This window comes from Pteropus alecto, unplaced genomic scaffold (genome assembly GCF_000325575.1).
Source record: "Pteropus alecto unplaced genomic scaffold, ASM32557v1 scaffold270, whole genome shotgun sequence".
Taxonomy (NCBI): domain Eukaryota; kingdom Metazoa; phylum Chordata; class Mammalia; order Chiroptera; family Pteropodidae; genus Pteropus; species Pteropus alecto.
The window spans coordinates 5,928,308-5,954,711 of record NW_006430735.1 but is presented as its reverse complement, the minus strand read 5'-3'; the positions used below and the strand labels follow the sequence as shown (position 1 = coordinate 5,954,711).

General features: G+C 34.5%; 1 protein-coding gene across 1 annotated transcript in view; it reads left to right on the top strand.

The window, feature by feature from the left end:
• Window positions 1-9,223: 9,223 nt before the first annotated feature.
• LOC102887045 (cell surface glycoprotein CD200 receptor 1-like) overlaps window positions 9,224-26,404 on the top strand; it is a 20,402-nt gene continuing 3,221 nt past the window's right edge. The window contains 2 exon segments of the mRNA XM_015595028.1: window positions 9,224-9,397; window positions 11,727-11,826. Of these exon segments, the coding sequence (XP_015450514.1) occupies window positions 9,224-9,397; window positions 11,727-11,826 (274 nt within the window).

The window sequence follows — 26,404 nt, the reverse complement described above, 5'->3', positions numbered from 1 at the left end:
ACTGTGTATACCAATCATTTTTTGACATTATAAAAATATATTTTATTTATACAAAATTATGAAAAAATAAATCTGTTTTCTTACAGCAGGAAAAACATTAAAATTTTTCCTCATGGTAGAAATTAAAACAATATCCATTTGTTCTTCAACTATGCATTCAAAACATTGAAGACAGCTATTTTGTCTTATTAATATGTTTTTCTTCCTCCAAAGATTCTGTTCCTTCAGGTTTTACTCTTAAAATAATTTTTAGTCTATTTAGATGTAAAACTAATATAATGATACTTAACACATGATATTTGACCAAATCATTTTGATACCATTTGACTGGGCCCAAAAAACAATCCATTAAACTTCCCATGTAAATATTACTGAGCAGTGTGTACAATAGACATCATAACCTGGTCCTTGACCTTTTCTTAATTCTTCAATCATCCTGGTTTGGATGAGACTCAGAGTTAGCTAGGTTCAAGAATATCTGTTTAAATATTACTGAAAAACAAAAATGAAAAAGCTGTGTTTATATTTTAATTTGATAATGTCAAAACAGCCATGTCAAATGACACCATAGAAAAGACTTCAAGATGTTTTCTAAATTCTAAGTTATATTGCACAACAAAAAATGTATTAAAATCTTCCACTACAGGAATGTTAAATGTGATTGAATGTGAGGATGTGATGGATGTGAGGAAATAAAAAATTACAATAGTCTCCTTTATCTATATGGGATATGTTTCAAGACCTCCACTGGCTGCCTGAAATTGAACCCTAAGTGTCCTGTGTATTTTTTCCCTATACATACATAACTTTTCACTTAAAGGAAGTACTTTATAGTTTCTCTTTGGCTTATGTGAGTTGTAAGCATCACTACTCTTGTGCTTTGGGGCCATTATCAAGTAAAATAAGGGTTACTTGAACACAAGCATGGTGATACAAGGACAATTGATCTGAAATTGAGTTGGCTACTAAGCGACTAACAGGTGGATAACCTAGAGAGTGTGGATACCTTGGTAAATGGGGTGATTCATATCCCAGGAGGGATGAAGCAAGACAGCTCAAGCTTTCATCACACTACTCAGAACAGTGGACAATTTAAAACTTATACATCGTTTATTTCTGGAATTTTCCATGTAATATTTTCAGATATTGTTTGGCTATAGGTAACTGAAACCGTGCAAAGCAAAACCTTAGATTAGGGAGGACCACTGTACATAAATCCCTCAAATCCACTTTTGACCTGCTTATTCATAAAATCTAGATTGGATCATGTAGATCCTCCAGGAAGCAGAGGCTAAATGGAGTTAGGAGATATAAAGCTCAATTGAGGGAGAGAGGCATACCTGTGAGAGATTAAAGGAGCAGAAAGTAGGATATAGAAGGGAAAGCTTTTAGATCATGATGCTGATCTGAATGAAATCTATGAAAGGAAAGGCAAGGAAGCAGGATATAAGAGGGAGAGCCTACGATCACTACATAGAACTGTCAAACCAAGGCCAAACCAAGAAGCCCTGGAGCAAAGATAGCTTCTAAGAAGAGTCTTTCATGAGTAGAAATGGCCAAATTCTGATACTTCTTCACACATAGTCATTGGCTGGGAAGAGTATGACCTCAGCTCAAAAGCAAAAATGGAATCCTGAAGGTGTTAACAACTTGAGACTATCAGCTAATTGCGCTCCTTGCAGCTGCATGGTAAATTCTTTTTTGATGGGTATTCTGAACAGCACATCACCTTGGCTTCCCAGTCCATCCTTTCACTGGTTAATATTTGTCTTTTATGTCATCATCTGTCTCTCTTTATTTTCAACTTTTCTGTGACATTTTATTTTAGGCACACCTATTAAAAAGAAGCTATAGGTTTTGTTTTTTTGTCAAAAAGATACAGTTGATTTTTAATTAGCTCTTTGAGAATTTTAACTTTTAATAAAATAATTTAAACCATACAGTTGTTTTGATTACTTGTATTTTAGGTCATATTTCTAAAATCTTATGTTATATGCCTCATTTGCTATGCTTTTTACCCCCGCACTATTTTATTTTTTCTTTTACATTGCTTTGCTGGAATGGTTAATTTTGTTTTCTTTTCTTTCACTTCTAGTAGTTAAAAAATTATCTATCCACTGTAATATACATCGATTAGTGGTTATTTTTCATTTAGGAACACCTAAAAACAGTTTCATTGTGGCCTAATGATTCGTTTAAGAAGTACAATTTGTTAAAATTTACACATATTTAAAGTGTACAATTTGTTAAGTTTTGACAATTTTAAACCTGTGAACCATCAGCACAGTCAAGATAATGGACTTATCTATCAATCCTCAAATTTTTCTTATTCTTCTTTGTAATGCTATTCTTAAACTCTTGCTCCTCTTCCCCCTGAGACAACCATTGATCTGCTTTCTTTAACTTTATAATAATTTATATTTTCTAGATTTTTATCTAAATGTAACCATACAATATGTACTCCTTTTTTGGGGGGGAGGGGAGTCTGGCTTCTTTTGCTTAACATAATTATTTTGAAATCCTTCCACACATTAATAGTTTATTATTTTAATTGCTAAATAATTTTTAATTACGTGGATATACCATCGTTTGTTTATCCATTCATCTGTTGATAGACATTTGGGTTGTTTCCAGTTTCAGGCTATTACAAATAAAACTATAAACATTCTTGTGCAAGTATTTCTGTGGACATGTGCTTTTATTTTTCCTGGGTAAAAACCTGAGTGGTTTAACTGAATCATATGGTAGGTGGATGTTTAAATTTCAAAGAAATTGTCATACTGTTTTTCTAACTGGTTGTACTATTTTACATTTCCTCTTATCGGTGTATGAGATTTCCAGTTCTCCTATATCCTTACTAACGCATGATATGGTCAGTCTTTTTAATTTTAGGTATCCTAATAGGTGTGTATTGCTCTCTCATTTTGGTTTTAATGTGTATTTCCCTAAAGACTAATGATGTTGACTGTCTTATCATATACTTATGTACCACTCATATATCTTCTTTAGTAAGTGCTCACATGTTTTCCTCATTTAAAAAAACTGGGTAGTTTGTTTCTTTATTGAAAATTATTTGCCTATTCTGAGTATAAGTCCTTTTCAATCTCTTTACAGTGTATATTGTCTTTTGAAAAAGGGATTTTTTTTTAAGGAGGAGACATTTTTGATTTTGATCAATTTATCAACTTTTTTAATGAACTATGTTTTTGGTATTGCATCTGAAAAATGTTTTCTAACCCAATGTAACAAAGATTTTATCCTCTGTTTTATTTAAGTTTTATAGTTTTATTATACACTTGGATCTATGATCTATTTTTACGTAATTTTTGTAAATGGTATGAGATATAAAGTTCATTTTTTTTTTTTTTTTGCTTATGGATAACCATATGGATATTCCAGCATCACTAATTTGCTTTTTAATCTTTGTCAAAAATCCTTTGTGTCCATATATATGGGTTTATTATGGACTATCTGTTATATTTTATTAAACTATTTGTTTATTGTTATGCCAGTATCATATCGTCTTGTAGATCTATAAGTCTTGAAATTAGGTAGTGTTCGCTCTCTATCTTTGTTCTCTTTCAGAGATGTTTTGTCTATACTAGGTACTTTGCATTTTCATGTAAATTTTATTTTTATTTTATTTTATCTTTTAGTTTTTTTACCAGTCCATCTATTTACATATTCATATGTTCATTCCCTCATTCACTCTTTGCATTCAATAATTTATTTAATAGGCATTTTATTGGACCTATTGTGTGCTCATTTTTTCCTACTTAATTTATTTTAATTTTTAAAATTTAGATATAGTTGGTATACTACGTTATATTGGTTATATTAGTTTCAAGTGCATAACATAGTGACTCGACATTTCTATACCTTATAATGTGATTACCTCATTAATTCTAATAATCATTTGTCACCTTGCAAACCTATCACAATGTTATTGACTATAATCCCTCACCCCCTCCTCTTTGGTACCATTCCTTTTGTCTCTGTTTCTATGAGTCTGTTTTCATTTTATTTGTTTATTTATTTATTTATTTATTTTTGTTTCTTTATTTATTTGTATATCCCACATTTGTCTTATGAAAACATAGGAAGTAAACTATTCGACATCAGTCACAGTGATATCTTTTTGGAGACGTTCCTTTGAGCAAGAGAAACAACAGCAAAAATAAACAAATGGGACTTCATTAAATGAAAAAAACTTACACAGTGAAGAAATCATCAATGAAACAAAAAGACAACTCATTGAATGAGAGAATATATTCACAAATGATGTAGTTAATAAGGGGTCAATATCCAAAGTATATAAAAAACTCATATAGCTCAATAACTAAAAAATAAACAGTCTGATTGGAAAATGGGCAGAGGACATGAAAAGACATTTCTCCAAAGAAGACATAGATGGCAAATAGATATATAAAAGATGCTCGAAACAATCAAAACCATGAGATACCACCTTATACCAATCAGAACGGCTATTATCAAAAAGTCACCAAAATAACATGTGTTGGTAAGGATATGGGGAAAGGGAGCCCTTGTGTACTGTTGATGGGACTGCAAACTGGCGCAGCCCCTTTGGAAAACAGTATGGAGATTCCTAAAAAAATACAAAAATAGATATACTATGTGACCCAGCAATTCAACTTCTGAGTATTTAGTATTAACAAAAACACTAATTTGAAAAGATATAAGCACCCCTCTGTTCATTACCCCATCATTTAAAATATGTGTGTGTGTGCATGTGTGTATGTGTGTGTGTGTGAGAGAGTGTATAATGGAATATTACGCAGCAATAAAAAGAAATGAAATCTTGCCATTTGCTATAACATGGTTGGATCTAGAGAATATTATGCTAAGTGAAATAAGCCAGGCAAAGAAAGACAAATAACCTATGGTTCCATATGAATTTTAGAAGCAGTTTGTCAAAGTCTGCAAAAAAAAGCCTTTTAAAATTTTGATTGGATTATGTAGAAGTGCATATTGATTTGAGAAGAATTGATATTTAAGCAATATCAAGTCTTGCAATCCATGAGCACAATAGATCTCCCATTTATTTAGGTCTTCTTTAATTTCTTTTTGCAACTTTTGTAATTTTGTGTGTACAGCTTTTGCACATCCTAGTCAGATTTATTCCTACATACTGTATTTCATACTCTTTAATGCAATTGTAAATGATATTGCTTTTTAAATTTAAATTTCTAGTTGTTCTTTGATATTACATAAAAATACAATTGAGTTTTGTATATTAATTTTATATAATCTACGATCTGATAAATGTACTTAGTGGTTCTAATAGCTTTTTTGAAGATTTTTTTCAGGTTTATTACATAGATAATAATGACATCTGCAAATGAGACCGTTTATTTTCTTCCTTTTCAATCTGGATGACTTTTTTGTTCTAATTACTCAATAATAACTGTCTACTTATACATTTCTGACACGATATGTGTGGATTTTCCACATCAAGCAATTCTCTCTGTAGACAGCAACTGGATAATTGACAATTTAATTCAATTCTGACACTAACTATCTGAAGTTAGCATGAATCCCCCAGATTAAGGGCTCAGTACCAAAAAACTGCCCCCTGCCTTTAGATGCCAACTGCAAGTAGTGGGTCCCCAGGATACTCACACTTTCATCTGACTTGGCTACACATCGAGGGTTCCCATAAGATGAGCCCTCCTCCCACAACAAGTTTCCATAATTTGCTATAATGACACATAACTCAGGGAAATACTTTCTTATAATTATTAGTTTATTATAAAAGATATTATAAAGGATACAAAGGAACAGTTAGACGAAGAGTTAGACAAAGCCAGGTCATGGAGTCTGGGGTATGCCGCCCTCCTTAAAAAAGAAGGAAATCCTATTATTTGTAACAACATGAATGAACCTTGAGGGAATTATGTTAAGTAAAATAAGCCAGACAGAGAAGACAAATGTTGTGTGGTATCACTTATATGTGTAATCTAAAGGAAAAAAGTCAGTCATAGAAACAGAGAGTAGAATGGTGATTATCAGGAGTTGGAATGTGCAGGGAGTGGAAAGATGCTGGTCAAAGGATACAAGACTTCAGTTATAAGAAAAATAAGTTCTGGGTATCTAATGTACAGCATGGTGACTATGGTCGATAATCCTGTATTATACACTTGAAATTTGCTAAGAGAGTAGATTTTAAGCATTTTTACCACAAAAAATAACAAGTATTATGTGAAGTGATAAATGTGTTAAAAAAAACTTCCAGTGACTGATGTTAGAGATGATATCCACAAACTTCCAAATACTATATTAAATCTCTATAAGAGGTACTAAAGAACATTTTTGGGAGGGTGTGAATTCCCCTAAAACTTAAATGTAATAATGAACTACAGAATATTCTAATTACCTAGAAGTGTATCTTATGTATGGATCATGTATATGGTAATATCTTAAATTATTTTATTCTGTTCCTGTTTTACGTTCTGAATTAGACTAGCAAGTTCTGTAAGTTTGCAATTAACTTCTTTTTTATTGTGTAAAATTTACCAACTTCAAGAATCAAGCTATAGATCTGACTTCCACTTCTTTAATTGAAATTTTTATTGAAATTATAGATTTACATGCAATTGTAAAAAATAATACAGAGATAATATATACAATAATCATATTGTATTATATAAAAGAATATATACAATAACACAATAATCTCTGTGTACTATTCCCAGTTTGCCCCAATGATAACATTTTGCTAAATTCTTGATATACTATCATAACTAAGACATTAACAAAATGCCCCAATTAAAAAATTCCAAACTTCATCTTCAAATGTGTTGAGAAACTGTCTATCTGGTGACAAGAATCTGATCCTGCTGATAAGTATGTAGTTTGGAAAGTTAACAAGTATACAATCAATTCCTATCTTTTTCATAAGAAGTCATTAATCATTCCTTTGAGTAACCAAACGGAAACCAGTGTTAATCATTTCTTAGTAGAACACATTCAAAGGGCAAGATTATTGTGTGTTCAAGGAGGTGTAAAGAGAATTTATGAGTGGAAGCTTTTGCCTACCTGTCAGCTCCTTCAGTCTTTACCTCGGACTCTGCATTGCATCAGTCGATTGCTTTCCCTTACTTCTCTACTCTCTACTTTGTGGCAGGAGACAGAATATAGAATGCTTTAGCCAGAAACAAACAGAATAAAGAAGAAAAAATAAAGTTAAAATTATGAAGCAGAGGAGTCTAACATTGTTAGCAGAGTGTGAAAGTATGAGGGAGAGTGCGCAGGCCAGTGGTGGAGGCGAGGAGGACCTAGTGTGTAGCTCATGAAGTGTCTGAGCTTGTGCAGTGGGCAGTGGCATCTCCTGTTAGTTTGCAGCAGGGACAATCTTCCACTAGGGCCACATTCAGAAAGAGCAAGGGGCAGCTGCATATGCAGAGATGGAGCCAAGTGGGAGGTGCCTGAAAAATGCCAGGCCAACATTTAGATTAGGAACAGCCAGCATTTTCTTGGTGCCTTGTCCTCTCCGCATCTGAGCAGGGTGAAAGTCCAGGGTTTGTGCATAGGATGTACTTGATGAATTGAAGTAAAATGTCTCCTTTGGCTTTAATGCCTGCTTCCAGACACTCCTCTAACATCAGCCCGTGTCTTCTACTTGGAAGGGGGTCATGGGAATGGAGAACTATTTGTATTATGATCTTTATGAGTGTTTTACTTTTTAAATGCTTTCTATCTCTTTAAACTGCATACTTCTAGAGGGAAAGATTATGTCTGGCTTCTCTCATAAACCACACAACAAATTACCAAATCAATATACATAGACACACAAAAAATACAATGCAAGGGAAGGAAAATGACCCATGAAAAGATTGTGGTTTATGTCCTGGTTCTACAGATATATCATTAACTGACTTAGGATAAGTTATTTAACCTTTCTGACTTTCTATTTTCTTATTTATAAAAAAGAATATAATGACACATCCCTCATAAGAATTGTTTTGACAGTATCTGGGAGATAGCTCAACAGATTACAATAGGATCTGAATATTGGGTCAAATGTGCATGCTTCTCTGTAGAGAAATGAGCATGAAAGTGCAAATCAGAAAGTCCAGTTATTATCACCTCAGCTCATCAAACAGGAAATGCTGCTTCTTAAATTTCTTATAACCAGAAAGAAATACAATGAAATGAAAGAGTAGGGGACTTCTCATCAGTGCTTATGGGGCAGAACAGGAGAAGTAAAAGACCTTAGCTAGGTATAGGGTGTGGTGGAAGAAAAACAGAGAGGTAAGGATAGGAAAAAAATGCAAGGGAACTTCCTTTGGAAGATGCTTTCAGCTTTTGGGATACTGTTCACAAATTTTCTCCCTTTTATAGGTGTGAGGGAACAGTAAAAGGTGTTAGGGTGAAGTAGAGGAAACCACGATAAGAAAGATGCTTTAGATTGTTTTCCACCAGAATTTTTTATGTCTTTTAAAATGCTCAATTTTATTCTTCTTTTTCTAGTTTCCCCATCCAACAGTTTTAGAACAGTCCTTGCATGAGTCTTAATGTTTTACATTTCTAGCAAGCTTCCAGGTGATGCTGCTACTGATGGTTTATAGATCACACTTTGAGTAGCAAGGCTTTAGGAAGTCTTAAAAAAAGGAACTTGTGACAATTCTTAGACTATATCTTTGTTCCATTTGCAAATAAAAAAATCCACACGTAAATGTAAATCTCCTTATAAGTGGATATGTGCTATTTAAGCCACTATAGGGGAGATTTTGTTTTGTTTGCTCCGGAAGCAGAGTGATATTGAAAAGGCATGGTCATTTGCTGTGTTCTTTCTTACTAACTGTGGAAAATTTGGATTTGAATCTTTGCTCTTAGGATTCAGATTTCTCATAGCTAACATTTTTATAAGCAGGCTAACTTCGAATTTTAAAATCTGTTTATCAATTCCTAATGTATTCTGCATTCTGACAATGTATATTAATTATTAGATTGTATTATCGCATATAATAAAAAACTAATAACGCTTCATTTATTTTAAAAAGTATTTACAATTAAAATTTGCAAAGTGTTTTAGGTAAAAAGATATTTCTATTGGAAAACTTTGAACAGTGCCCTCTATAATGATTGATCCATGGACATCTCTATCAATACTTTCTTTCATGCTTCCAGTTAATATTTTACTATTTATACCAGTGGCTACAAAGGCTGTGCTCTCTTACCTCTTATCCCATTGACAACTGCGATGTTAATAACATGAGAAATAGTTTTCATAGACAAACCTTTCTGCATCAAAGCCTACAGGAAAGATAGAAATAAAACAGTGAAAATAAACTGCATTGATGAGAGAATAACCTGGGTCTCCCAACCTGACCAGAATGCTGCCCATCAGATTGATCTAGTGACCATCGGTCATGATGTATATTGTGGGTGTACTCATGTAATGCCTGATAGGAATTCCCAATATGGCTATCCCTGTGTTAGATGAAGCACATCGATTGGCAGAATGTTATATTCAGGTCCAGGACTAAAACTTAAAATTTGCCCAAGATTCTGGAAGACATTCTATCCTTAGCTTGAAGTTGCAAGATGACGGAGCTTGGAGAAAGTAGGAAACAAATTTGAACCCAGATAATCTGACTCCAGAGCCCATGCCCATGGCCAACATACACTACAAGTAGATCATTAATAAATATTCACAAACTCTGTTGTTTTTTAATATTAAACTTGAAGCAATTTTTTCTGTCCTCACCTACAGAATCCTCAGAGGTGACCCTTTTTTTCAGGGATGAATACAACTGCAGTATGCAAGGCAGTAATAGGGAAGCCAGCTGCACAGATTTTCTGGGCCCCAGAGGAGATTGTTTTGCTGAGTGTGAACCTCAGATTAATAGAACAGTGACTGTCCAGAGCACATGCCACTGGGTAGGCAACAATGTATCTTAAGTGACCTGCTGTTTTACATTTGTCTGGGAACAAGAATATAACCATCGATGAGTGGGCTTGTAGTTACTGATTTGATCATCAAAACTTCCCAAACAGGAGTCATCACCCACTCATTTATTCTGCTATCTCCTCAGGAAATTCTAATTGGCTTATATTGGATTTTCTTATTCTATCTTCCACTTATTTTATTTCTGCTTTCCTGCATTTCTTTGCTTTATATCTTATTATTGCATTGAGATTGATGTTTTTTAGATTAATCTTCTACTTTACTATTTCTGTTTTAGCTGTGTCTACTCTGTCTTTTTCAGTCCATCCATTGAGATTTAATTTCAATGACAATATTTTTCATTTCTAAAAATTTAGTTATTTTATTTTATTTTCTGTTTTTTTTTTTTCCTTTTTTAACCATGTTAACCAATTGTTATTTTATGCTGGTTTTCACAATGTCCTATTATTTGTAGTTATTGTGGTGCCAATTCTCCTGTTGGCTGCTACAACAGAGTTATAGAATTATAGAAGAGACAGTGACCATTATGTGGTAAATGGAAATGGGAAGAATCCAGAGACCACTTTACACAAGAGATAAAATTTGAATGAGGCCTGAAGGATAGATAAGAGTTTAAAGTTAATTGGCTGACAAAGAATAAAGGGAACATTCTAAATAAAGATGACTGCATAGACAAAGACAACTATTCATGAAATTACTTGGAAGACATGCAGTGTAGGAAGAGTGGGTAGTGACTAGAGCAGTGTTATCAAGGAAACAGATTAGTGTTTGCCAAGGGTAGGATGGGGGATTGGGTAAGTTAGTGACTAGTTAGTGGGTCCAGTGTTTCCTCTTGGGATGATGAAAATCTTCTGGAACTTGATAATGGTAATGATTTCACAACATTGTGCATATACTAAAGGACAATGATTTATACACTTCAAAATGAGTAAAATGGTGAAGTTTAAGTTGTTTATAGTTACCACAATTAAAAAATTGAAGTTAGTTATTTTTAACATACAAGGAAGAAATCTTTAGGGACACTTACAAATGACAGAATAAAATTTGTTCGTAATTTTATTTATTTTTTATTTTAAGATAATCATAGTAGATTCACAAGCAGTTGTAAGAAATAGTGTAGGTAGATTCTATGTGGTCTTTACCCATTTTCCTTCTATGGTAATATTTTGCAAGACTATAGTACGATAACAACAAGGATATTGACAATGATACAGTCAAGATACAGAACAGTTTCATCACGTCATCTTCAAATAGGAACAGTTTTATTTCTTTCTTTCTCATGTGTATGCCCTTTATTTTCTTGCCTTGCCTTATTGCATTGGCTAGAACTTTCAAAAATATGTCGAATAAGAGCTATGAGAACAGGCATCCCTTCCTTGTTCACTATCTTAGGGAGAGAGTATTTAATCTTTCATATTTAAGTATAATGTTAGCTGTAAGTTTTTATAGATGGTCTTAATCAAGTTGAGGAAGTTACTTTTATTCTTATTTTTCTGAATTTTTATCAGTTGATATTATGAACTGAATTAATACATTTGTTTCTTTGAAAAATGATTTTATCAAAAATTTTAGAACACCATAATGACCATAAAAACAAATAGTTCTCTAGAATGGTGGTGTCCAATATATTAGCTATTTGCCATAACTTCTGTTGACTACTTGAAATGTGGCTAATCTGAGATAAGATGTGGCCAACTGTCATGGGAGATGAGGTGAGGATATGTTGTAACTGGTCCTCCACAATGGAAGGAATCAAAAATGGCACTACTGGTTTGGTGTGTATTCATTTTCTAAGGCTGTTTTAATGAAGTACCACAAACTAAGTGGCTTAAACGATAGAAAGTATTGTCTCGGAGTTTTGGAGGCTAGAATTCCAAGATCACGGTGTCAACAGGGTAAGTTCTTTCTGAGGGCTGTGTGATTCTTTTAAATACAGTCTCGGTTCTTCTTAGCTAGAAGTCAGTCAGTTCCTATTCTTGAACATCTGATTAGGTCCACACCCAACCACTTTCTTATTTGGGCTCTCACACTCTGGGCCATCTGCCCTAACTGCCCCAGGACACTATACCAGACAATTAGGAGCAGCCTTTTTGTCCTGGATCCTGCAAAATTATTTAAATTAGTCAATAGAAGGGAATCCCTGAAACCTAGTAAACTTCGCTCCACTCCACTTATCCTATATAAATTGTCCCCTACAGTTTCAGCTTGCTGTTACCCTCTCCCCAGGTACAACCCTTGCGTGCATCTTTCTCTCATTAGGTGCTACAAGTAACAGAGTTCTGCCTTATCTATCCGTATCATTGTGTTGTGTCCTACTATCAAAGAAACCTTAAATGGCAGCCACTCTCAACAAAAGGTTCTAAAATCTATCCAAATTAAAATCAACAGGCACTCTCATTAGTGCTCTTTTTTTGAGGCTTTAGCAACCTCCTCTCATAACTTCTGGAGTCTCTGGACTACCTCTGATGGCCATAAGTTGTCAATGAACTTCACATGCAAAAATCTGCCCTTCTTGATCCTGTGCTATCTTCCATGAGAGCAAAAACTGCTGACCACATACTAAGTTTTCCTGGTAATAAAGGTTCTCATAGATTCTGAACCTGTGACCCTCCATACTCAACTGTTGATTATGCCTTGAATCACAAAAGCAGAATCTCAAAGCTTGTTATGGCTACTGAGACTTCCTTGATACAAGATGGAGCCAAACATGGGCCCTTTTGATTATTCCATCTGCAGGAGTGGTAGTCTGCAGAGTCCTCACTCCCTTGCCATATGCCATGGTGCTATAGAATGTCACCCCCTCTCCCAGACCTCTTGATTATCTGGGATGTACTTTGGAATTAACTGAGTTAATAGCAATAGGAGTTCCTAGCCTGTAGGGATGACATTGCCACCATCACAAGTGACCCACATCAACTAGACTTGTGTTCACTTGAAACCTAGTACCACATTGCAGATGATATTATCCCAACCCAAGACCTTGAAGTTTGAAATGACTTTGTCCGTTGCTCAAGAAGCAACTTCACCCAGGGCACTGAGACCACCAGCCCAGCAACTTTCATTGTCTACTTCTCCTAAGGCACTGACAAATTAGACACAGGACATTTATTGCTTGTGTTCCTTTGATATTAGGAATTCTATTATGTTTCTTAAGCATTCTGTTTGCTTAGCCCATAATCCTGGTGTACTTCTTGCTCTCTGCCAAAGTGTACAACCCCAATTCTCATGTTTAAAGGAAAATCTGGTAGAAGGTACTACTGTTTGTGTTAGTCTAAAAATGAATGGAGATTATTGCTTTCTCCAGTAGGCAACTGCTTATACAGTTTCACTCCTCAAGCCCCTGGGGAGAGGACCTCCCACTTTCCTGCACCTTTCCCCACTTCCCACCTCTGGTTTGCCACAAATTCCTGCTTGTATCTTTGACCATGACCACCATAACTACTTTTTCCTAGTTACAATTGCCACAAACATATACCTTACAGATCTATCAGTTCATACCCTACAGCAATGTAACTGTTGGACATGCCACTTTGAACAAGGGAATACACCAAGATATTATTGTCATGAAAAAACATAACTCATACTTTTAATATACTTTACAACTCAATCAGATATTGTAAGAAATCTTGGAAATTCCAGATCTGTTTTCTTAGCGAATGTCATCTGATGGGGGACTTGGTTATGGACTGGCCTACAAGGACTCCTTATACTTCTACTTGTTGTCCTCCAATTTGCCCTCGTAATTAGATGTTTCCTATGCAGTTTAGGCTGCATAGAAAACATATGTACTACTTACCAAAAGTCTCCTCTATTTGGGCAACTCAAATTCTTCAAATAATTAAGCTCAAAACTGATGTGAAGATCAATGAGTCAATTTTAATATAGTTTTGAATTTTTAAAAATGCTGTCTAGACTCAATTTTGAGGCCCTGACTAGAGGACAGTCAGTTCCCCTTCTTGTACAGCTAAGTCCATACCCCAATTACTTTCCTTATTTGGGCTCCTCACACTCCTGGCCACTGTGCCCCCACTCTCATTACCTCAGCAAGGGACAGCCCTAAAAACAAACACACAGACATCTGAGAAATTATTCAAATTAACCATTCCAGGAGCCCTGGACACCCAACCCCATCTTACTTGTCATATGTAACGTGTACACTACAGTTCCAGTTTGGTGGAACCATGTCTACGAGTACAAATCCTGTGTGACTTTTGTATGGCAGCCATCTCATTTTTGAAGCTTTAAGAGTTCCACTTTTCATATCTTTATGTTCCAGCATCAAAAAAAAAAAAAAAATCTTAAAGCTTCTAAAACAGAGAGGAAGATTCTTCCTTGCTACTCTCCCAGCTTCTGGTAATCTGCTGGACATCTTTGGCATTCATTGGCACCACTAATCTCTGCCTTCATCTTTACATGGCATTCTCCTTGAGTGCATGTTTGTGTCCAAAATCCTCTTCTTATAAGGACACCAGTCATATTGGATTATGGACCAACCTACTCCAGTGTGGCCTCAACTGAACTAATTACATCTTCAATTACCTTATTTCCAAATAAGGTCACATTCTGAAGTGCTAGGGTTTAGAACTTCAAGATGTGAATTTTGAGGGGACACAATTCAACTCATAAGAGGAGGTATTTATTAAAGCCATGCATATATTTATCCTATGACTCCTCAGTTTTATTCTTAGGTATATACCCAGTAAAATAAATACATATGTAGACCAAAAGATATGTACAAAATAAAAATATTTATATACTTTGAACTGGAAAAATTAAATTCACAGAGAAATGAATAAATAAAATATGGTATATTCATTCCAAAACACAATGCAACATTAAAAAATAAATTATGTGAAGAACTTTGTTTATATGAAGTTCAAAAGCTGGCAAAATGATGATAGAAGTTAGAATAGTGTTTATGGAGAAGGGATATTGACAGAGAAGAAGCATGAAATAAAGTTCTTGAGTAATGGATATGGTCTTATCTTGGTTTTGGAGGTGATTTTCTGAGAGCATCTATATGTAAAAATTCATCAAGCTGTGCGCTTAAGATTTGTGTATTTTACCATATGTAACTTATTCTTCCAGACATGCTACTTCTTAAATGAATTGCTCTATAATTTATTTTGTCACTTCAGTGCTGTGGGGGGACGAATGAGTAATAAGCATTGGTTTTTTTGCTTTAGTACTCAGCAAAACTTACTGAGGTTTCCTGTCAGTGATCCATCACCTAAAAGCATACAGAATGGAGATGGAGATAAAGATAAATACATAGCAAACTGGTGAAGAAAAACAACAAGCAATCCTGTTAACTGAGGGTAAGCAACTGTGACCAAAGAAAGGTTCACTGAGTTTACTAATTGATTTACAGTGAATTTTTGTTAAAGAAGAAAAACACTCCAAATGCATACTTTGGGGAGGACTTCAACTTTGGCAGTACTAATCTCCATCATTATCATGGTGTCTGGTCAGTCTGACGCTATGACATTTTCAGCCCAAAGTAAAACTATCTTTCAATAGTGATAAAGATGCTCTTGATCCACTCATAAGAGGGTTTATTTCTCCAAGGGTTTATTTGCTGCATTATCCATCAAACCTCCTTCTAATTTGCCTTACCAGTTGACTGACCAGTGCACTGACCAGTTGACCTAGCTGAGTTCAGTACAGTAGTGGGGGTCCTGGAATAGAGTGAAACTGAACTTCTGTGACTAGACAAAATGTAGGGGTTTCCCCAGTTGTTTGGTTTGTATTTTTATTGTCTTACTTGAATACTTATTTTTGGACCTTAATGTTTATTATTGTGTAATTATTTTTTAATTAAGTTTATTGTGATGACATAGATTAGTAAAATTATATAGGTTTCAAGTGTACAATTCAATAATACATCATCTGTATATTGCATTGTGTGTTCACCAACTAAAGCCAAATCTCCTTTCATCACTGTATATTTGACCCTCTTTACCCTTACCTACTTCCCCCTTCCCCTCTTTTGTCTGGTAACCACTAAACTGCTGTCTGTGTCTATAAGTTTTTGTTTGTCTTGTTCATTTTTTGTAATTACTTTTTTCTCTTTGCTATTTCTAATATTTCTAGCCCTGAGGCTTAAAAGAAAACCCTAAACTTCTATTTGGGATTTTTAAATTTTAAAATAGAGGCAATAAATTTATAGGTGCAATTTGTTTCAGAAAATGAGGATCAAGAAACATAAGAATATATAAATGATAAATAATTATTCTGAATAAATGTTTTTAAGCTCTCATCAGAATTCTTATACAAATGGACTTTTATCCAAAAGCCTAAAGAGGTAGAACATATGAGTGGAGTAGTTAATTAGAGCAAGCTTGAGCAGCCGGAAACAAGTCCTTGAATCTTTTCTCTTTTCTGCCATTACTTGCAATGATTCCAAAGAAGTTCTACAACATTCTGAGGAAATATGGAAATGCTTTCCGCAGGGCTATTGCTGGATCATATAGTAAGAATGTTTAGTTTTGTAAGAAACCATTAAACTGTCTTTCAAAGTTGACCATACCCTTTTGCATTTCCACCAGCAATCGATGAGTGTTCATGTTATTTTGTATCCTTGCTAACATTTGGCATTATCAGTGTTCTGGATTTTGGCCATCCTATTAGGTGTGTAGTGGTATCTCATCATTATTTTAATTTGCATTTCCCTGATGACAGATGATGTGGAGCATCTTTTTATATGCTTAGTGGTCATCTGTATATTTTCTTTGGTGAGGTGTCTTTGGTCCATTGTGGTCCATTTTTTTCCAACAACACTGTTTTCTTATTGTTGAATTTTAAGCATTCTTTGTATAGCTTGGATAAATATATATATTGATATATAACATATCCCTTATCAGATATGTTTTTTGCAAATATTTTCTCCCCATTTATGACTTGTCTTTTACTTCTTGTTTCTTTTAGAGTAGAACATTTAAAAGTTAATGGAGTCCAGCTTATCAAATCTGGCTGCAGTTGTCCCCTTTGCAGTCCTTTTTTTCAGGTCATTTGGCATCTGCTTTCAGTTCAAATGAGCTGTCCCAACTGCATCAGTCCTGTTTTGTTGTAATTCTCTGAAAAGCATGAGGGATATATGGCATACTTTGGGGATAAGGCTAAGACTGTAATCTGTGAGTTATCTCAGGGTAAATAGTGCAGTCGCAAGTGCCGCTAGTGATCATTCTCAGGACAAATGGGAAATGGGTTAAATCTAAGATTTTTAGTTGCTCTGAAAATAGGTTTTAACAGAAATTTTTTTAGGGGTGTGGAGAAATATAGTCCTTGGAAAAATAATTTGCATATATAGTAGTATTTTAAAGAATATGATCACTCAAGTCAATAGGGCAGATTCAGAGAAGTTGTGTTAACTTCTCATTACTTTTTTATGGTTTAAATTTTACATGTAATTTTATCATAATTTTACCTCAAAGTGCTTTTTGTGTCTTGGAGTTATGTCAATGATCCTTATTCTGATTTTTTTCCCCTTTTCTCCCATCCTTTACATTTTTATGTCACTGTAATTTTTCAGGTAGGATAAGTAGAGAATCAATGGGTAAATTGAACTTTGTTGTGTTTTCCTAATTTGCCTAGATTTTTTTATTACATTTTTTTGTTTTTTAAAAATTTCCCTCTTTTATTTCTTTAAACATCTTCAACAAATTTATTTTATAAACTACATTCAATAATTTCAATATCTGAATATCTGAGTCTTATTTTTCTCTTTAGGAATAAGAAAAGGCAGCCAATAAAGGGTACATTATCTAATTTCGTGGTCCTGCATTTCTTCCTGTGTATTATAATTCTGGAATGTGAGCTCATGATTATGCGGCTCTGAGTCTGAGAACTGGTTTGATTAAGGAGACTTGGTGAAGGAGGATCATGATTTTCCAATATGGCAACTGATCTGATCTTTCATTCACTGCGATGGACTGAATGTTTGTTTCCTCCCCAAACTCATATGTTGAAACTCTAATCCCAATGTGATGGTATTTGAAGATGGAGCCTTTGGGAGGTAAATAGGTCATAAAGGTAGAGGCCTCATATGGGATTAATACCTTTATAAGAATAGACACAAGAGAGCTTGCTTTCTCTCTGTCTTTCTCCCTCTCCCTCTGCTCCTCCCATATAAGAAAACATTGAGAAGGCAACTGTCTACAAGCCAGGAAATGAGTTTAACCAGACATAGGGTCTTCTGGTGCCTTGATCTTAGACTTCAGAGCCTCTAGAACTGTGAGAAATAAATGTTTGTTGTTTAAGCCACCCAGTCTATGGTATTTCCATTGTAGCAGACAAAACTAAGATGATCACTTACTCTTGATTTGGTTATATAGGGCAAACCATATTCTCTCTGACTCCCTTTCCATATTGTCCTTAAGAACACCAAGGTTTATTTAGCTTTTGCCACAAATGCTTCTGGTCAGTCTTTTGTTTGTCATTCTGGCCTTTCTACTGTTTATGATAATTATATCCGTCTTGCCTCTGACTGTTAAGAGCTATCACCTTGTCTCTGGTTATTACAAAATCCTATCATTTCCATTGTCATTAGTGAGCCTACTTCTAGAACAACTCTTACTCTTAATCCTGGCTTACAAAAGAACCACCATTGAGCTTCTCAATGATGCCAATGCTCTCTTCCCTTCCTGCCCTTTATTAGTGCATTTTTTATTGCTTTAGTCAAGGAAGTGTTTCTGGAACTTCAGGAAAATATAGTCAGCTGTGAGTTTTCTGGATGATATCCATTCTAGCAAAATTGTCATATAAGATACAAAAGCAAGACACAACTATATATTGTCTATGATAAATGAATTTAAACGTAGACACAAATAGGTTAGAAGTAAACAGATGGGAAAAAATATACCAGACTAACACTAATTAAAAGAATCCTGGAGTGGCTAAATTAATATCAGATAAAGTAGGTTTCAGACCAAAATATATTACCAGAGATAAAGAAGTACTTTTCTTAATAACGAAGGGGTTATTTATCAAGAGGACCTAACAGTCCTAAACATTAATGAATCTAATAACCAAAATTCAAAATGCATGAAAAAAAAACATAGACCTGTTCAAGCCTGGATATCGATTGATGGGGCTGTGATTCTGTTTTGGTAATTCAAATTAGTCTTCTGTTTACTTGACCTAAAACTCTTCTGCTCATATAGATCAAGTAAGAATTTATAGACTGCCTATCTATTTCATTTCTCTTAGAGACACCATGTTAGCTAGCCAATGCCATAGGTCTCTGAAGGTCAGACCACTTCTTTGACTCCACTGTCCATTATAAGAACCACACTCACCATGTCTTTGGAAACAAAGTGCCATTACTTGACCATGACACTCCAGAATCCAATTATCTTTCTTGCATTTAAGGATTAAACTTCAGTGGCAGCAGTTCTTACTATGATTTCTAATCTACAAAAAAGAGCAACCACAGAACCCTTAAAGAATGTTGGAGTTTCCTTCCATAACTTATTTCTCATAGTCGTGAAAGGTCACCCAGGATGGATGAGTCAGTCTTACATGATAAATCTAACTTAACATTTCAGTATCATTAGTCTTTAGATACCTCTCTCTACAGTATATCAAGGCAGTTCAGGAATTAATTTTAATTTCGTGTAGGCTACCATTTGGTCCATGTTTTAGCGCACCAAATAGATGAACTGTTAGAGCCCTTTCTAATCCCTCAAGCTACAGCATCCAACCTAGAATGTTTGCTTAGTGAACCCATATCAATAAATTTAGCCTGGTCTAATTTTTTGTTTCTTTTGTCATTATCCCAAGATAATGTGTAAGAATATTCATTCTTACACTTATTTTTAGGTTTATAAGTGTATTAACTGAAAAAGTCATGTAGTGTGTAAGGCATCTCCTGGAGGGTCACACTTTGTACCTCACTCTTGGGACCTAGTTGGGACTTGAATCTAGTTACAGGTCTAGATGTGAAGAGAAGTGAGGGGGTCAGGTCTGAAGAGAACAACAATGTCTTTCCAGGCAACTACCTCAAGATAGGCCATTACAATTTTTGAGGTGAAGCAGGGTTAACTTCTGGTGGCATTAAAAGGGCTGCTTTTATGGAAAAGAAGACTTAGCAGAATTTAAGGGTTTGACACTCCCAACTTCACTGGAATCTGTTCATATATTCCCATTCTGCTTCCAAGATCCCATTCCTTCTCAATCAATTTCCTCATTTTAACAGAAGATACTCTGTAAGTTCAGGAATTTGTGTTATAATTCAGATGGTCACAGAATAAGTTTTTTTTTTCTTCTTTTTTCAGAAATCTCAGCCCTGCTGCTATAAGAGATAATGGTTTCTTTCAAAGCAGACATAAGAACTTTCTGGTCATTTATACAGAGCTCGAGATGGGAATTTGATGCCCTAAACTCATTTATTCCCCTCTCCTGCCCCACTTTCTCCAGTGCAGTCAGGAGAAACCAACCAATCTTATACTAAAATATTCTAAAGTATCAAACACATAGTTACCCATACCTTTTATAAGTATTCGATTAGGAGTATTCAATGGTGATATTTTGCATATCTCTAATGCTACATCATGCTGTGGATTATTACTGCCCTCTTTACCACTAGAAGTAGTATCATTAGTACCTTTAAGTCTAATTATATTAGAAAACCAATTCCAGAAAACCCAGAATGAACTCAGAAATATTATCCTTAGGAATCTGTTCCTCTAGGCCCACTCTTGGTACCAAAAATTGGTAGCAGTCAGGACTGTGAAACAATTAGTAGGAAATGTGTGTGTGTGTGTGTGTGTGTGTGTGTGTGTGTGTGTTATTTCAAGAAATTGGTTTATGCAATTGTGAAGGCTGATAAGTTTAAAATATTTTCGGGTAGACTAGTAGGCTGGAAATTCTTGGGCAAGAGCTAATGCTGTAGTTTTGCAGGAGAATTTCTTCTTCCTCAGGGAAACTTTAGTTTTATTCTTACCCTTTAATTGATTAATGAAGTCACCAACTATATTGAGGATAAGATCAACTGATTGTAGATGTTAATCACATCTACAAAGTTTCTTCACAGCAACACCTAGATTAGTATTTGATTGAATGATTGGGTATAGCTTAGCCATTCTGATACATAAAAACTAACCATCACAGAAGGAAATACATTATTTTTCAGGTGCACATGGGGTATTTACCAAGGTAGACCACAAAATGAGCCATAAAACAATTCTCAATAAATTTAAACTTATCTAAGTATTTTTTAAATTAGATTCTAGGTTATGAAGATCAACAATGGTCTTATGGTTTCTTTCTCCTTTGCCGTTTTGGCTTTGGGAGAATTTTTCATATTGTTTTGCAAGTTTAGTGATGCATTGGAAACAGGGATTATTATAGTTCTTCTAACACTTCTGAGTATTTTTTAGTAGGAGAGTTTTGCCTCTCTTTCCTGTGATAGTTCTGGAAGTCTAAAACTTGACTCCTGTGCCCTCCATTGTGAACTCTTCCACTGATTAGAGGTGTGTGTGGCTAGCAAAAGATCAGGAGGGGCTGATCTATTATAATAGCATTGGATGAGTCATTTATTCAAAATTATGTAAAAAATTTCAAAACCTGATAAAGCTTTTACTTAGCTATGGTATCACTTTTGATTTCTTTTTTTTTTTAAGGTTTTATTATTATTTTTTTTTGGTAATGGTTAATTAATTTAAGGCATTGAAAATATTTTGTCATTATCTTATGTAAAATCAGGGGATTTTTCTCCATTTAAGTAAGCAAAATGTCTTATTTTTCTCTATATTTCTTCTCTAAATATTTTCTAACTGCAGATAATAACTTATTCCTGGTGACACGATCGAAAATTCAAAGCCATCTAAAACCACCTGATAATGGTAAAGTACTCACTCATTAGCTAGTTTTATGGGAGGGAGGGTTTGATCATCAGCAGAAATATTTGTATGATCATTAGCCATGTGAGCAATTGTAGTAGAAATCCCTCTGTACACTATTGCTTGAAGATCATACATGGACCTATTTAGCCAATTTAATTCAAGAAGAAGAAGAACAACAACCCTATAGATTTCTTTCTAGTACAAAGCATTGTGCTGGTAAAACAGAAGCTACAAAGATGAAGAAAATCTACATGCCTCCTTAAGTGGTAGATGGAAATACCATGAATTATATGCCTCCTCAAGAGGTAGATGGAAATGCCATGAATTATATTCAGGACAATAAGATGAGCACTATAGATACAAAATCTATGTATTAGAAAGTAGCTTTTGAGGTGGCTCTGGGAGGATCCACAAGGCAGAAATAATGAGAAAAGAGAGGCTAAGGAATCACTGTAAACTAAGGTACAGGTAGAATATATATGAAATGTTTGGTCAATGGAAGCAGTCTGGAGTGGCAGGAGTTTAATATGCTTGCTGGAGTGTAGTAAGAGGTGAGCCTGGAAAGTCCAGTTCTAGTTATATAGTGATAGTTGGTAGGAAAGATAATTAAGAAGTCAAAAGATGAACTGAATGCATTAAAGAGTAAAAAACTAAAATTTATACACAATTCCAAGAACTTATTTTTTAATGGGCGAAAAAACTTATTAGTTTAAATGGGATAAAATAAATCACAAATATACAAAATGTGGGGAGAAAATGATATATAACCATGAACATTCTCATATATTTATTTATTTATTTATTTTTCCATGTTCATGGTTTTTTAGTTTTCCCTTTGCTATTAAATTAGAAAACTTGGATGAAATAAATTTTCTAAGAGAAAACTAAATAACCAACTTGGCTCAAGAAGAGATAATAGACATAAATAGATCAATAATCATTGAAGAAATTGAGAATTATCTCCAGAAAATGTATAGCCTGAGATTATTATATAAGATAAATCTTTTATATCCTTTACATCTTTAAGGGATAGATAATATCTATGCAATTTATGTTTTTCTACAAGATGGATAATGGAAAAATGTTTTCTAATTCTCACAAGCATAATTCTAATACCAAATCCTAACAAAGTTAGCATATAAAATAATTTCTAGGCCAAATTCACTTGTAAATGTAGCAAACTAATTCTATTGAATCAGAGCCCCAAACCTATGACCTCATCTAACTTTAATTACTTTCTTAGTGATCCCACCTCTAAATACAGCCACAGTGACAGTTAGGACTTCAATGTATGAATTTTGGGGGATCACCAACACACATGTTCCCCCCAAGTTCATGTCCTTTTTGCTTACTGTGTTGCTATTCCTTCCATGCCATCTGTCCCACAAATTTTAACTCATTCCAGCATTGACTCTAAAATCCAAAGTCTATTTAAATTTCATCTAAATTAGACAGTTCAGAAATAGATAATTTTATAGACAAATTTAGTGTATATTAAAAATGTCATTTAAAATTAATGGGAAAATAATAGACTACTTAGTAAATAGTATTAATTCGACTGTATGATGATTTAAGAAACAATTAAGTTATATGTTTATAGCACATTTTTACTGGATTAGTTTCCATTCTGCCCCAGCCACACAAATTTTCTTACTGTTCCTTGAACATACCAGATATGGGCCTTCTCCAAGGCACTTTACATCTGCTGGGACATTTTACCCCAGATATTTCTATGGCTAATCTCTCACTTCCTTCAAGTCTTTTCAAAAGCCACCCTATAGTAAAATAGCAATCCTCAATTCCTGTGGTAACCATCCTCTAAGATATCCCCCATAATCTTTGTACCCTTGTATAGTCCTATCCCATATCGTATCAGGATTGGTCTGTATACTCAGAAGTGATGGTATGTCACTTCTGAGAGGATATTAAAGACATTTCAGCTTCTATCTTTGTTTCTCTTTTCTTGGATCATTTTCTCTGAGGAAGCCAGCAGCTATGCCATACGGTGCCCCATGGAGAGGCCCACATGTTGAGGAACTGAGGTCAATAGCCAGGAGGAGTTGAGGCCTCCTGCCAACAGCTACATGAGTTAGATTAGAGCCAAATCTGCAGCCCAGTTAAGCCTTCAGATGACTACAATCCTGGCTGAGATCTTGACTACAACCTCATGAGAAAAAAACTTGTAACAGAACCATTCAGCTAAGTTGTTCCTAGATTCTTGATCTCAGGAACTGTGCAAGATAAAATATAAAGTACGGGAGTGGCTTTGGAACCAAGGAACATCAAGAAGGACAGCTCGAAAGACTAAATTGCCTTGAACAGTCTAGTCTGTTCATAGAAATTTTGAGGTAAGGAGGTAGCTGGTGAAGGCTTAAAGGAAAGGGGGAAAATCTTACTGGAAATGGGAGGAAAGAGGGATCCTTGTTATAGAGTGGAAGAAAGCTGGCATAGTTGTTGTCTGCAGTAAGGTGAAGGTAGAAAATAGACTTAATGAGCTGGGTGCACTACTAGGTAGATTTCTGGCTCAAGTATTAAAGATTAGTACTTCTTGATGCTTACAGTAAAATGCAAGAGAAAAAAAGACCTGCTAAATAATGGACTCTTAAAAAGGAGGCAGACCTTGCTAGTTTTGAAGATTCCTAGCCTGGCAAATGATGTTAAAAGTAAAAAATGGCTTCTTAGCAAAGCTTAACTCCAGGGCACTCTCAGGAAAGCATGACTTAAAGGTAAAGACAAAGATGTGAGAGTAAAATTATTTGTTAGGATCTCAGGAAAATAAAAAGAATTTACTAACAGTACCCTTCGATCAGAGAAGTGGACTTCTACAGTTTAAGGGTATGCCTCATTAACTTCCCAATAAATACTAAGGTTCTGAAAAGCTAAGGGTGTTGTCATCTCAGCAGAAGCCAAAGGCAGAGGAAGACTTATTTCTAAGAGATTAGTGGGTGTGGCTGTCTTCTAATTGAGTGAACCCCAGTAAAATTCACAGGGTATCCGAAAAGTTTCTAAAAGAATTACATCAGCAGAAATGCGACCAGTTTGTAATGAAATTTACAAAGAAAGTACAAAATAGAAACAGAATTTTGAGCCCTATAATTCTACTGGCACAAAGCAAGCTAAGAAAATTACAGTGCTGAAAATATGTTAACTTTCATAAGAAAAGAAGAGATGACTCAAAGGACAGAACTAAGAGTCCAGTAGAGAAGCTAAGAGTCATGGAGAATAAATTTTGGGCAGGATTAGGGCTGTGTCTTAGTCAAGGAACCTAAATATTTCCCTGCTGGATTTCAGAACTTCTGCAGATTAGTGAATTCCATGTGCTTCTTGTTCCCCACCACCTCCCTTATTAATTATTAATTAAACCACTTATGCTATGATTTCATAATGTCTAATGTTAAAAATGTGATATCTGAATTTCCTAAGAACTTGAACTATGTTGCAAATGCTCGTTTACCGTGAATTTGACTTTCTCAGTACCAGATGATTATTTTCATTCACTAGAGATAAAACAATGGTGTATTATTGGGCGTATTTTAAAAACCACACTTGAACATTAAGAAATACTATCAGAGATAAATGAAAAGAAAAAGTAGTTTAGAAATCCATTTTCTTCTGGTTTCAAATTGAACAACTAGCTTCCCAATTATTGAGTGTGATATGTTTGTTCTCTTAGCAGAAATCTGAAATTATTTCCCAATGAAAATTTTTGGAAAATTTTCTGGGTCCATATTTGGTCTAAATATCCAGTACTATTTGACAGATTCACCAAATAATCACTGCCATTCCTGAAGACCTACCTTTGTAAGTTAACAAAGAGTAAGAAAAGAAGGCCATTTAAGTAAAATTTGTCCTGTGGCTCAAACGATCCCTGGGATATAAATGCCTTGGAAATGGACTGCAATCAAAGTCATCACATATGAATATAAAATAATTATTAATTCTAAAATTATATTTTATTTGCATTATTTAAAAATAGTGATTAAAACCTTAAAAGTTGATAGTTTCAATGAGTGTTAAATATCCACTTAGTTATAGAAGGGTGTTAAAATTCTGTCTCTCTAAGTTCCATATCCCATGTCGAATTGTTTGGGAGTGTGCATGACTGAACAGGAAGGGAGGAAGTAAAGAAGGAAGACCTGTTGATTTTGTTGACTTTCTGATTCTCCAAATAAAAAATAAACTTAAAAAAATTTCCAACTTGCTCAACCCAAATGCCATCTCTGTTATTTTTAACACCATATTCTTGCAACATTTATGTGTGTCTGAAGTACCACCCTTAAGGATCAGTATTTAGTTCTGATATCACTGATTTATTCTCTCTTATCAGAACTTAGGAGGCCACAACCACATCACTAATTATTCCATTTTCTGTCCTGAGGAGCATGAGTTATAAAATAAATCTAATGGTCTCTGACCAGAACATTCATTGTCTTTGCCTTTTAATTGAGAATTGTGTGTTCTTGGTCATTTCATAGATATCAAAACTCCTGAATTAATTTCAAAATACTTAAAATATTTTTTACACATATAATACATATTGTTTACCTAATAATACACAATATAGGAGAAAATGAGTTAATCTTTGGATTCGGTGTCATATGTTATGTACATTTTGAAAATGCTTAATTTT